At 31.8% G+C, this 15,183-nt stretch overlaps 1 protein-coding gene across 1 annotated transcript; it reads right to left on the reverse strand.

The window, feature by feature from the left end:
- Positions 1-10,482: 10,482 nt before the first annotated feature.
- Positions 10,483-14,807, reverse strand: LOC132269901 (cucumisin-like). Its single transcript, XM_059771125.1, has 9 exons — positions 14,719-14,807; positions 14,179-14,270; positions 13,828-14,074; positions 13,216-13,741; positions 11,957-12,057; positions 11,634-11,849; positions 11,425-11,536; positions 11,125-11,338; positions 10,483-11,027 (listed from the first exon to the last, which is right to left on the reverse strand). The coding sequence occupies exons 1-9, from the start codon at positions 14,790-14,792 to the stop codon at positions 10,483-10,485; spliced, it is 2,127 nt and encodes a 708-aa protein (XP_059627108.1). The 5' UTR covers positions 14,793-14,807.
- Positions 14,808-15,183: the final 376 nt, after the last annotated feature.

Genomic DNA, 15,183 nt, shown 5'->3' on the forward strand with positions numbered 1-15,183 from the left:
CTCTTCAAACAACCCTCTCATGAGAATAATCATGAACTCTCCTTTTTTAATTTTTGAATTAAAATATGTATAAAATAATTCATTTGATTTTTCATATATTTCAAAAATAATTTCAATCCAATAATTAAATAGAGAGAACTCATGATTCTTCTTATTAGACATAAAAAGAAGTTCTTCACTTCTTCTTAATATAATTATATAATCATATATTCTTCTTAATATAATTTAAGAGCGTTATTCAAATCAATTTTAAAAATACATAAAAATAAATTCGCCTTTGCCCCCTCAAAAATTAATGAAGAAACAAATAAGAAACTTGATGAGAGATTATTTTTAAGACTGAGTAAGAAAAAATCTATCTACACCACCATTCTCTCTATAACAAATCCAAATTTCATTTTTTTTTCCGTCACATTTATTAGTTATCATACTATCATAATTAGGGTGTTTAATTGATTGAAAATTGAAATCTACTTATAATCCCTATAATATTTCATTGGTTATATTTGATTGTTTTACTAAGGATTAAAAAAAAAATCACGGTAATTGATTTCAAATATACTTCTCCCAAAATTTCCAATATCATTACATTTCAAATATACTTAACTTGATATTAATTTTTTTTTTTTTTTTTTTTTTTTTTTTTTTTTTTTTTTTTGTAGTTAAAGGATACCATTACATTGTTGTTATGTCGTTTGGTACCATAGTTTAAAACTATACTTATTTTATCCTTTTCTGGAATTCAAATTATTTCTACATATTTATGCCCATTCATTTTCGTTTAATATTGCATTATGCAATATCCTGCAGCAATGGGTGTATCTTTTATTAACTCTTGTTTTTGGTATTAAGAATTTATGTTAAGACTTATGTTGTAAATAAAAATAATACTTATAAATTTATTCATTTAAAAAAAAAAAATTTGTTACAATTACTTTGGCCTCAAAAATCAAACCTGTTCGCCCCTGCGGGATACACCCAATTAAACTCTCCAAACTCTTCCAAATACCCTCACTTCACCTTCCACCCCATTTTCGATGACTTGCAGAAAAATGTAAATTACTTGTCCTTCATTGTCACAATTAGAAAATTAAAATTCTTTTTATCTTCTGTTTTTAATTTACATTCAATCTGCTTATATCTCAAAAGGAACTAATATGTCTCTTTTTGGTTTTGGCAATTGATAAGCAGAGTCAGTATTGGAAAATCATAGTTTTTTTTTTTTTTAGGTAAATGGGTAAGCTTTGATAAATAAAATAAAGATGTACAAGAGGTCCACATATGGACAATACAGCCAAGACGAGAAACAACAGGATTGTCTCAAGATCCACAACAAAGGTAATCACCATATACAACAATGCAGCCAAAACAGTCACACGAAGGAAGTAATTTACATTTTTCTGCAATTACAAAATTAATGGGATAATATGAATTATTTCATTTTGAAACCAAAGAATGAACAACTTATCACCCAAATTATAGAAGGGGTGAATCGGTTTTACTTGTTCTTTTGTCCGATTTTTCCTTCTTCTTTTCTACTGAAATAAAATTAACAAAACCCAACAAAACAAAAAATAAAGTGCAAGTAAAGTAAAGAGAGAGTTATAGGTTGATACTAGATTTTTAGAGTGTAAACCATGTTGGAATAAAACCAACCAATTCAGAAAAAAAAAAAAAAACCACGGAGAGTTTCATAGTCTCAATCCAATTAATGATACAAACCATGTCTCAGGCTCACTCCTATTATACTTTACCAAGAACTAGGTACTAAACATCACAGGCTGACTCTCACAACTCCTCGTCTAATTGTTGTAGACTCTAGGACTCCTCAATCCATATAGAAGGGTTACTGGAAGAACACGGACACTCCGTGAATGCTCTGTTCCCTTTGTAGCTCGATCGAATCCTCCTTTCTTCAAATATGAATTTGTGAAGGTAAAAAAAATCTTGTAATGATTCGAGTATTCTCAGATAGGTTAGAAGTAAGTAACTCTAACTGAGGAGGTCTCAACTAAGATTGTAGCCAGTCACAATCAATAACGCAACGTGATCTTAAGATATGACTTAGAGGGGAGTGAATAGGTCAAGTTCCCAATTTTGGCTTAATTAAAAATTCACACAATAATTTAATCAATCAAGTGCGGAAGATAATATATCAATGATATATTAATTATAATATTAATTGGTGAATTTATTTTACCTTGTATTAAATAGTCAATTGTATGCGTTTGACCCAAATAAATAAAAAATAGATTAAACAAATTAAACAAACAAATTAAATCTATTTTAAATAAATTAAATAATTAATCAATCCCTAATTGATTTTACCAACCTATGGGTGATTAACTATATCAGGTTAAATTGCTTGAACACTTGAGCACATATGAAGATTGATTTAATCATGATATTCAACTAATTATTCATCAATCACATAGCATAATAAACAAATATATATTTGTGCAGTAAATAAAAAGAGTAAAGAGATTTGCATACCAGATATACGAGGAAAAACCCTTGAACTCAAGATCAAAATACCTCAAGATTTGGCATGGCCAAGAAATTCACTATGAAGAAAGAGAGTACAACCAGTCCACACACAATGAACACCAACCTACCTCCAAACTTAGCAAAATAACAAATCTTCATCGTTAGATCACCAGAATTGATTTACTCCATGGTCAGTTTCAATCCAATTGCTCTATTGGACGCACTCTAAAAGATCTTCAGTTGTTCTCTAGCCAATATATCTAACAGTTATATAATCACATTGATCCACATCAATCCCATCATGCAGTACTACTTCTTCACCTTGGAATCATTCTGACAACCAATTTGTCCACCACTTCACGATTTGGTTTGGCTTGATTCTAACACTTCATAGCAGTGTGTTGATGTTGAAAATTCAATTCGTACCACATTAATAATTATCAACATAATGAATACATCATAATCAGCATTAGATAATGTATGATATTAGTGTATGATACAAAAACAAATAATACGATATATATATATATATATATATATATATATATATATATATATATATATATTCTTTTTTTGAAGGACTAAAGATTTACTATATACTATAGAGACGTGGTGGCCCACTATCCTAACTTATCTAAGATTCAATCTCAAAATCAATTTTGAAACATAAGTTATTGAACCTTTCTTGAATACACAACCGAATACAGTTATACAAAGGTTAAAGTGTAGAAAACACCCCTAAAGTATACTCCGCATAACACTTTCACTCCATATTTTAAAAAATATGCTATTAATCGGTATATTCTTTAAAAATTGAGCGAAAACACTCCTCAAATTACTCTTTGCAGAGATATGATATAAAGTAATACTGTAATACTCGTTTTGCCCTTTTACTCTTTCGAAAATGTAAAAAAAAAAAAAAAAAAAAAAAGAAAATCTCTATATGTTTCCCCCTACAGTGTATTTTCTCTCTTCGAATCACTGTTTTACATTTCCTAAAACTTAATTCAACTCATAAGTTAGTAATTTCTAATATATGTATTTAATTTACTGGTCAAATAGAGATAATATATATATATATTAAAAAAGTATTTGTTGTCATAATTCTCAGATTAATGTACAATATTCATATCTCAAAAAAGTATTTGTTCTCATAGTTCTCAGATTAATGTACAATATATCAAGTAGAATAAAAATCTCAGGTCTTTCTATAATTATAAAAAAGAAAAAAAAATTCCCAATTAAAATTTAATATAGTTATCTTTTTTTGTTAAATATATAATTAAAAAATTATATTAAAAAAACTTACTCATTATATATATATATATATATATATATCATATACATTTAAAATTTTAAACTTTAGAACTTATAATAAATTTTGATAAATATATGTATTTTTATATATATATATATATATATATATATATATATATATATATATAATTCCTTATATAGCAACAAATGGGTATTTAATCTTTACTGAAAAAAATTGCATCATTGCCATCTACTTCTTAAATTTTCATAAATAAATATATATATATATATATATATATATACAGGAAGGCTCTCATGCGGTCCAAAAGGATGGATTTTTCAACAGACCAATAGTCAAATAGTTAATTACACGTTATTTCTTTATCAAATCTAACCATAGTTAATATTTGTTACCTTAATAGTCAATTTACTATGGTAAATCAATACCTTTATTCAATAATGGAGTCTCAAATAGAAAGCATATATTGCTTAATTCTGACATGGAAACCATAAAAGGTCTCCAAATTTTGGTTTTCTAAGACAGAAATAAGAAAAATCTCCAAATTCTGATTTTGCCAATTTACTCGTTTTCATGCCCATTTTCGTTTTCACGCATTACAATTTCCTTCAAATTTTATGCGCAAATACAATTAAATATCGAATCTCATCATTCCAAATTTGGAAATAGTTTATGGTATCAAAAAATCGACATTCAAAATTTTAAAATATCTCAAAAACTATTTCTATTACTCAACTTCTTTTTTACTTTTTTCGGTGGTTGAAAATAATCATGCAGAAACATTTTGGCAAGGCCATGTCAAGTGAACATAACACACACACCCCCCTTTTACCACTCCACGGTTTCTCAAATTTAGATCATCATTAACAAGAACTTTAATAGCACATGTCTAGCAATTCATGGTACTACTTGCACGCACAGGTATATCAAACTAAACCTTATTTATTAATTTGTAATGTAAATTGGAAACTTCTTCTCATGCCATTAATCTATCATATGCTTCCAATATGCCAATTGGTTCCTGTACTCTAGATACACGTGGGATAATTCTTAAATTATTTTCTGAATGATGTTCAATTTCTAATCGAAAATAACTAAGATCGCATTGCTGGGTTAAAAGAACAAATTGAGAACAAAGTGTGGAATAATTATTGAATAAGCTTTTTTCATGGGTTCAAAGGACATCAATTTTTTAGGGTCCGTGAATAAGCTTTTTTAGTTTTTTTTTCTTTTCAATTTAGGTGGATTTTTTCATAAGCAATGATTACAAATTTATGAACAAATTGACTGTTAGAGATTCAAAGGAAGATGGAAGAGATTAACGAAGAGAGAGATTAAATAAAGATATTAACTAACTATGGTAAATTGACTATTAAGGTAACAAATATTAACTATAGTTAGGTCTGATAAAGTAATAATGTGTAATTGACTATTTGACTATTAGTCTGCTGAAAAATTCGTTCTTTTGGACCGTATGAGAGTCTTTCTGTATATATATATATATATATATATATATATATATATATATATATATATATAAAATTCATTACATAGAAACAAATGGGTGTTGAATCTTTATTAAAAAAAACAAGAAGAAGCAAATGAGTGTTCAATCATCCCCACCTCAGGGGTTTAGTCCTTTTTCACCATTTCACAAAATGGCCTTTTTAAATAATAATAATAATAATAATAATAATAATAATGTGTAAATTGTCTATATAAAGGTGATTTGGACAAATTATATCTTAAATATGTCAGGTGAGACTTACTTGCACAAATTGATACTTTATGGGTGTTTTATGTACATGAGGGGTATAATACTCATTGTAATTAAGCATACTATAGGGGTATTTTTTGCACTTTACCGTTATACAAAAATGGTTTAAAATTAAACGAAGGAACTTACAGACATCATAACTCATAATGCAGATTTGATGTGTTTGTACAATTTGATAATTTATTTTGAGTCACATTTTTACTTATCAATTAATTGTTATGGTGTGGCGGAAGTGGAAGAAGTGACAACAATCACCAAAAATCGCGTACAGGTAAGTGCAACCAGTTCCACTTCTCAAAATCATGGTTATAACCTTTTTGCCCAAATGCATCCATTTCCATTTAAAGTGTAACCAATTCCACTTTGTCAAAATGTTGTCCATGAACAATAAAAACACATGAATATCTACCAAAGAAATAAAGTATCCCCAAAACATTGCACAACACAAGATTTACATGGGTCACCCAATCACAAGGCCTGCTTCACCACATTGTGCGGTAAACCTTACAATATGCTGTGCCGTAGAAAAATTCTCTTCACCACTGTACATAGAAAAATCGGAATACCGATAATTTCTAGGCAACTCATGGGCATCGACATGATCAAGATAGGGCTTTCTGTATACTGGCTGAGCTCGTCTGTGTTTCTGTGCAACTTCGGCCTATATTAAAGCCAAAATTTGAGCCATGTCGATCCCCGCATTCTGACCTGGAGGATCATTTGGGTGAAGTGGAACAAACGGGTTAACCTACTCTCGTTGTGGATTTGCATTTACATGCCTATCGACAGCCGACGAAGGTATCACTAAATTAGCCCTACCTTAGTTTTGGGTACCTACCACCTCTTGCTGATCTCTCACTGGAGGAATTGGCTGAACCTGTGGACACTGCACATTTTGATTATGTTGATTATTCACTGGTGGCTGATACATTGACACAGTAGTTATTGTCGGCAGATATAACAATATTGGTGGATTACCAATTGGCATACTGAGAGTAGGATTCGGCACATTGCCGATTGTAATGCCGAGTGCTGTGCTTGGCGATCTGATGCTTGTTGATGTTGTTCGAGGCCCTTGGGATATATGTATCAGTGGTGCCGATATACGCTGAAATATGGACTCATTGACATGAGATGCCTCGGCTTGATCATGTTGGCTTTGATTATTCGATATACTGGTTTCAAGTTTTTGACTCATCTTCTCCATTTGAGCATACATCATTTGATTTACTCCCCGGTCATCGACCATATCTCGTGTATGTGAGAAACCAAAATTTGGTTTGATTCCCATATCTGGGACCATACCTCACCGATCTGTGCTTGTTGGGCATCAATTTTCTGCATAATCGATTCCAATGCATGACCCAAAGGAACGTTGGATGGAACGGATGAATTGGCTTCATTGCCTACGCCAAGTTATTGATTCTCTTCATTAGTGTTGTCACCTGTAGTCACACCTTTCGAATTTCTTAGCCTGAGAGGCACATTTACTATAATTTACTCACCTAATGGGTCCCACCAGGCGTGCTAAGAATGTTGACTCTAAAATCGGCTCGTTGGATCCGATTCGGGGATTGATAGGGTGCGGGCGTGCCAGAACCAACTATATGGTTCGAGTGCCGGTTGTCAACTTGTAGTCTCTTTAAGAAATTTGACTATTAAACGATTATAGAAGAAAAAGAACAAATATACTCCTTAATGAGTTCTAATTGTCTAGTTAAAAGGACTTTAAAATGAGTAATTTATAGTAACAATTAAGAGAATAAAAAGGGGAAAGAAATAGATATAGAAAGAATAGAGAGAGAGAGATAGAGAAAGATTTAGAAGGAGAGAGATAGAATAATATAGAGAGAATAAAAGAGATAGAGATAGAGAGAAATAGCAAGGATGCTATTTTGGGAAAGAGCATGAGAAAACAACAATAATAATAAAATGATTCTGAGGGTGCTAGACCACTATCTCAGCATGCCTCTTTGTTTATTTATAGAATAAATCATAGAAACAAACTCCTATACAAGTAATCTAATTGTTTTATAACTCTATAATACAACTGAATATTTATTTGAATTAAACTATCCTAGATAAATACCAATACCTTAACTTTAAATCAACTAAAAGATAACTATAAAAATTACAATCCTTATTTACTATCTTATTCAAAATGTATCCCTGTGTGTAAACTGAATCCCAAGTAAAAAACATGTATCTCCATAACTGAATTAAAATACATCCACATCATCGGGCCACAGTCCAAAAATGCATTTATATTTTCGGCCCATATAATACCCATGTTATGTTGGATCCTTTCTTATAGCCCAAGTTCTATGTAAAACATTGACGATTCTCAGCCAAACTTAATTGCTAAAGCCACGTCATTATTCCTTCACTTGTAACCCATATATAAGTCCATGATCCAAACATCATCCACCGCCGAAATACCAAAATGGGTGTCAACAGTTGTATTCAGCTAAAAGGAATTGGAGTTTTGTAATTAGAATTGAAGAACACTTTAGTTCAATTTTGTGAGTTATTTTTCTCTAATTCCATCACTTCCAATTCAAAGGCTCCAATTTTATACTGCGAAACATAACCTAAGTAACATTTTAAGTAATTATATTTATATAAAGTCTTTCTACCATCTTTATTTACAAGGTGCTTTTTTTTTTTTATTGCGTGAAAAGAAAAAAATCAATAGATATATATATATATATATATATATATATATATATATAAAGAAGATAAAGTACAATGACACCTCACGAGGTTTGCCAGAAGGACAGATATATATAAGTTGGTTGTGTTTTGGACAATGACACCCGCTATTAGAATTATCTACCAAACAAAGGATTTAAATGGTTCAAAAAGATGAAATTGCTCTTAATAATAAAATCAGTTTTATTGTAAAATATCAGATATGTTGACATGTCGAAATTATCCTTGAGTAAATATGAGTCACAAAATGGTGCCAATTTATTGTGCTGAAATTTATTATTTTATCTAAGGTATTGTAATATTCCAATTGATATGAAACTTTTATCAAAGGTTCCTCTCAAGGGCGACTCAATGTAACTCGGGGCCTTAGGCGAAAAATAAAAATTGGCCTTTTCATATCATAATATGCAATATATTAATTATTAAATAATAATTAATTAAAAATCATCTTTTTTGCTTTTTGAGATGCAGACTTATTAATTAAATTCTTATATTCAAGTGTGGTTAAAATATCTTTTTCAATAGACAATATAGCCAATCTATTTAATCTTTCTTGTGACAACATTTCTTCAAACTATCAACATCTAATGATTTTAGCTTTTTGAAATTCAACAAAAAACCAAAAATATCTTCGTATATTTTAAATTGTTCAAACCTACTATGAATTGAAGAAATAGCTTGATTAACTATATATAAAAAATAATCAATTTTATAGATTTTGTTTCAATGCTGCTGCAAATTATTCAATAAAAGAAAAGTGCGTTCAAATTGAGATTTGAGACTAATGAATAATTGAATATATATTGAGTTGAAAGAAAATTGTAAAGTTGTAATGAGAGAGGACTGAGAAGAGAGATGTTTTGTAAGTAACTTGTTGAGTTTGCTGAGAGAGGAGAGAATGAACGTGAGGATTAGGAATAAGAAAAAATAAATAAATAAAATAAAATATAGAAAAAGCGAATATAGAAAGTTTCTTCACTTCCCAATACCACGGCTAAATATTTATTGTGGTTCAATTTACCGAAAAAATATTAAATATATATAGTGTATAAATAAAACTTGTTTAAAAGAAAGTATATGAATAGACAAAGAAAAAAAATATTATTTATGAATATAAATATTTGGGTCCATATTAAGCGTGTGTAATGGTTAGGGTTTGGCTTACTAAACAACTGTGAATGAGGAGGAGAGAGAAATTGACAGAAAAAATGAGATATTTTAGGAGATAAAAAAAAATGAGATATTTTAGGAGATAAATAATTTCTCTTCAGGTTAAAGTTTAATGAAAAGACATGAATAATGATAAGGAGAGAGTAAACAACAAAAGAAGAGTTATTTTAGTAGGAGATAAATTTTTTAATGTTAATGTTCAATAAGGAAATAATTACAATATAACATATACAAGGCAACTATAATATTTTGGGGCCTTTTTATTGGATGGGGCCTTAGGCGGCCGCCTAAATCACCTAAGGCTCGAGCAGCCCCTAGTTTTTCTGCATGTCTAGTTACTCTGAAAATTTTCATAATTTTTGCCCAAACATATATTTTTATAAAAATTCGACAACAGTTGTTGTCTAAAATTTTCCACTCTTGAAATTAGATTTATAATTTATTTATTTGACAGCCTTCTGGACATCGTTCATCACCAAAATATTCAATTTAATACTTCCATGAGTTTATTTTCCAAAACATTTTCGTCTGCTCCATTTTGATTTCAAATGAATTTTCTATAATTTTTTTATTCACTGTTGTGCAGATTTTTCCTTTCCACTTTTTTTGCATAAAATGTTAATGATGGGTAGATTGGTCTAATTCATTAAGTTGTAAAGTTAAAAAGGTCCACTAAATAGTCAAAGGGCAAGTTGGTCAATTCTCCTTGTGTCATATATGGCAGGTGGTTATAGGGGTGTCTTTGTCAATTTGTTCAAATTTCAGGGGATGTCATTATCCAAAAAGCAACCAACTTGTAAATGTTTATCATTATGGCAAACCTCAGGGGATGTCATTGTACTTTACGCAAAAAAAAAAAAAAAAAAAGGGCTCGTTGTCAAATCTTATTTTCTGACTTCGGGGCTTATTCACAATTGTTTTTGATTGATCTTGGTAATAAATAAAGGAGGCAATTTCATTTGGATCCAAAAAAAAAACACCATGCTTCTCTTTTATTTCATTTTGAAGGAAACATGCTCATACACAAGAGTTTATATATGGTGCAAGCATATATAAGTTGTTAAGAGGAAGAATGTGCCACAAAAGAATAACGTGCCACAATGGGACTCCTCACATGATGCACACCATCAAACCACACTAATGACCCTGAAATTACATTTTTATCTATATATGTGGCTGTGACAGTAAGCACAAAGGACTGTGTTTGACCTAGTGAGTTAAAAGTAAGGACATTCGGCTCAACTTGGATCTCAAGCCCTATAGGGGCTACCACAGTTGCCTTGTAAGTGGACACCCGTGAACCAACATTTGTGACAATCCTGTGGAAGACACGGGTGATGGATTTTTCAGACTGGGAAGATAGAGCAAAGGAAGGATAATTTAGATCCCAAACGGTCCCATTGTTGGCTTTAGAACAACTGCTATTGTCTCCAGTGACAAGTTTCAATGACTTGTCGCTATAACCTTGGCCACACAATAATTTCACATAGTCAAGCACTCCGACATCATATACTAAACCAGGGTTTGCAGCTTGTAATGGATCAATATGACCCGCCCCATATGCAAATTCAGCTTCAGGGTTAGTGACACTGCTCATTGGACGAGCTGCAAAAAACAAATTAAAGAAGCAGGGGCATGTTAATGGATGTTTGGAATTACTTGCTAACATCTTTTAAGAGAAATTACTATGTTATTGAATTACCAGTTGTCATCAGAGCAGACTTAATAGCAGCGGGAGACCATCCAGGATTAAAAGATTTCACATAGGCAGCTGCTCCGGTAGCATGTGGGCAAGCCATGGATGTGCCGGACAATATATTGTAAGGAACTACTCTTTTGTCTCCATCTGTTTTCGTCAGAGTGATAGCCTGTGTCCATGCAGCAACAATTTGCACTCCAGGAGCAGTTAAGTCAGGCTGCACAAAATTAAACAAAGTGCAGTAATTTAAAACCAAAACCCATATATGTATGTATATGTATGCACTATCTATGTATAAGATACCTTGAGAATGTCCCTTGTAATTGGGTTTGGTCCTCTTGATGAAAATGAAGCCACATATGGAGCCAATTCGTCTTTAATCCCCTCACTTTTCTTGATAGTTGCGGTAGGCTTACTGTAGAGTTAGTTTTATCCAAATTGTTAAATATGCTGTGATCAATAAAATGTGAAAAAAAAAAAAGAAAAAGAAAAAAGTCTTGAAATCTATTTACCTAGTTGATTTCATGTACTTGCGCACACCTTGTCCATCACTCAAATAGGAGGCAGGCAAAGCATAAGTTCTGCCAGAAAGTTTGGCGCCTCCAGCGGTAAATATGATTCCTTTCACACCAGCGCGGAGTGGTTCTGATCCGTCAGACTCCGAATCACATAGAAGGATTGTGTCTTTCACTAAAGTTCGGTCCAGTGAGCCTGGTTCATTGCAGTGCCTGCATTTCATGATCATTTTTTTTTTTTTTTTAATGCATTTTCCAATCATCAATATTCTGTGATGTCAGGATATGATTCGTTATATTTCCTTTTATTTCTTCCTTACCTGGATACGGAATTGTTAAAACCAGCTTGAGTATTCGGTACGTCCCCAGCATAAACTAAAGGATACTGACGATTGAGCGAAAAAGTGTTTAAAGAGACTCCCTGCATGTAAAAAAGAGTTTTAGAACTAAATAATAGTAAATCAAATAGATACACCCCTATTATGGCTAGGTGATGAATTGTGAATATACATAAGGCCAATTGCAGACTTGTATCGATTTGCTTTAAACTCCACTTTAAAGAGGTACTAGTTACTTTAAAGAGCCGATTACTAAAATACTTAGAAGTCAAATGCAATTTGCCTATTGCCTATAACTTACTGTTTTAGATAATGTGTAGATATATGAGGGCAAAGCTGATGTTCATTCACAAGCGCCAAAATTAAAGGATTTTTTCATTTTTTCATTTTTAAACAAAGAATTACCTTTATAAAATATAGATATCCAAACCTGGAACATAAAAACTTGCTTTCTGTACATATCATTTCAACTTACCTAAAAAGAAAGAAAAAAAAAAAAAAACCATAAAAACTTCCTATCCTACCCTTTGTTTATTTATTTATTTTCTTTTATGTAGATTTTCTCTTGGAGGAACAGTACTATCTGTTGGTATGAACCCGCAAAAGTATAAGGATTATTTTCATTTTTTTTGGGCTTAGTTTGTTTGGATGTAAAATATTTTTCAGAAAATATTTTTTTTATTTTTATTTTCTAGTATTTGGTTGTCGTAAAATATTTACGAAAGAAAAATATATTAAAATTTTACAAAAATAATTTATCCATCAATTATTGGTAAGTTATTTTATGAGTCCCGCCTGAAAGACTCGGCCTCAACTTTGACCTAGACCTTTGTCAAATATCAAAAAATATAAATAAAAAAAATATTTTACCTAAAAAATAAAAATATTTCTAAAAAAAATATTTTACGTCCAAACAAACGGACCCTAATGTATAAGAATTTTCTATTTGGGAAATCATACTTTTCATAAAAAATAAGATAAAAAAACAATACTAAAAAGTTTGAAACAAACCTTCAACCAAAAGGTTACATATATATGTATGTATGTAAGTGTATATATATATATATATATAGTTGTACAATAAAATTAATCTAGTGTAAAATCAATAGCTATTTTATGACGTTTCAATTACTTTTACTTTTTGTAATTAAGATTTATTTTTATCAATCTCACATACTTATATACACACACGTATTATATATAATATGCAAGAGAATATTGAAGAGGACATGCTTGGTCACCTCATAGGACATATTGTTGCCCAACTGCACCATTGTGACAAACTTTCTGTCTATGGTGCCAGCAGCCACTGCGAGAGACCATGGTGCGAAATTTCTGGTGGTTTCATAAGCAGGACCCGAATTACCGGCAGAAAAGGATGTGAGTATTCCGTTCTTCATAGCATGGAAAGCTCCAATGGCACTGGGATTTTGAAAGTAATCCTGGGGGGGATACTTCCCATTAAGTCCAACCGACATTGATATTATATCAACTCCATCTGCAATTGCATCATCAAATGCTGCAAGCATATCGGCGCCTGAACAACCAGCTGTAGCCCAACATATCTTGTACGCAGCAATACGAGCCGAGGGAACCCCTCCCCGAGCGGTACCCTTGCCCAAGCCTAATAAGCTTGCGCCGCTCACTAAGCGCCCTGCTGCTGTAGATGCACAGTGTGTCCCATGACCACTTATATCACTTGGTGATTCAACATCTTTTTCAGGTATTGATCCTCTGGCATAGTAGTATTTAGCTCCTATAAGTTTACTGCAAAGTAGTCAAAATTTTAGTGGTAGCTAGCACAAGCAATTAATATATGCATTCATGTAATTTATTTATGGGTATAGTAGTACTTGTTGCAAGTGAAATTTGTTGAGGATTGGCAAGAGCCCTTCCATTTGCTTGGAGGCGGACCAAATCCTGTGTCGTTGAAACTCTCAGATTCAGGCCAAATCCCACTGTCAAACACTCCGACAATGATATCACTTTCAACGTCGACCCTTCTTGAAACTCTTTGAGGGAAGCCCATGAAGTCCCATGACTTTGTTGTGTGGAGTTCCATGTTTTCATTAGGAAACACAGACACTACCCCTTCCATGCCTGAAAAAAATAATTAAAGCACAGTTAAGAGAGGTTGGGGAGGATGATAAACAAATCATTGGATAGATTAAGTAATTAAATGAAATTATAAATTAATCACCCACTTGCAATTTTCTCCTTCTCTTCCTCTGTCAGTGTTGCTACAAACCCATTAAAGCTCCTCTTGTAGCTATACAGTAAAGATTCTGATGCCCTACTGTTGAAAATTGCATCCCATTGTAAATATATATGTTAGTTATAGTCCGATGGTATAACCTCTCCTCTGCTGTGAGGTTGAGGGTTCAAGTTGTACTAGGGACACGTGGATAATGAGTTTGTATCTGCCTTAACTTAAATAAAAAATAAAAAAAATGCATATACTCGGCCATGTATTGACAACCATAGTATGCTTTGCCGTGTACCTGGTACTGCATGTAAGAAAGAACTTTGCTTTCTTGTTTTTCTACTTCATGTTTAATAATTTGTGCCAGTAGGATTCAATGCAAATGTGACAAGAAATTGCATTAAGCATGTTCAAATTTGTGATTACCGCATTATGGACACCACTTAAGATCATATTATTTACTGCCTTTTGACATGTTTATATATGGTATATGGTATATGATATATGCGATAAACACATATACACAAGTATATGTAGTGACCTGCCAACAACTTCCTGTAGCATGCTCGCATGTAGGAATGATGCAGAGAGATGACCCTTGGGGCGGTCACCCATGTACACAATGTATTCCTGCAACCACAAAACGATCAGTTATAACTAAGTCTATCAGCATATATATATATATGCATGTTAGAACAATGCAGCAGGCTCAAATACATATCTTGAGTATCATCATTGAAACTGAGATATACCATATATAAAACCCTAAGTTGATACGAGCGAGGTCTCACTATCAACATCTTGGTGTTATAAAAGTAACAAGCCTTGTTTATATCATAATGATCAAGCTCTAAAAACTTTTAAAAAAATATGAATCATAATATAGATATATACATGCCTTTTGATCTCCATCAGATGCTCTGATGCAGCTAGTAAGTAGAGCACAAGTAAGGCTTATCAGGATAAGCCATGGAGGAGACTTTTGAGTAGCCATTAGAGAGGTCTC

This window comes from Cornus florida, unplaced genomic scaffold (assembly GCF_030987335.1).
Source record: "Cornus florida cultivar Cherokee Brave unplaced genomic scaffold, ASM3098733v1 CherokeeBrave_3.0.0_Hap2_Chr08, whole genome shotgun sequence".
In the NCBI taxonomy this organism is placed as follows: domain Eukaryota; kingdom Viridiplantae; phylum Streptophyta; class Magnoliopsida; order Cornales; family Cornaceae; genus Cornus; species Cornus florida.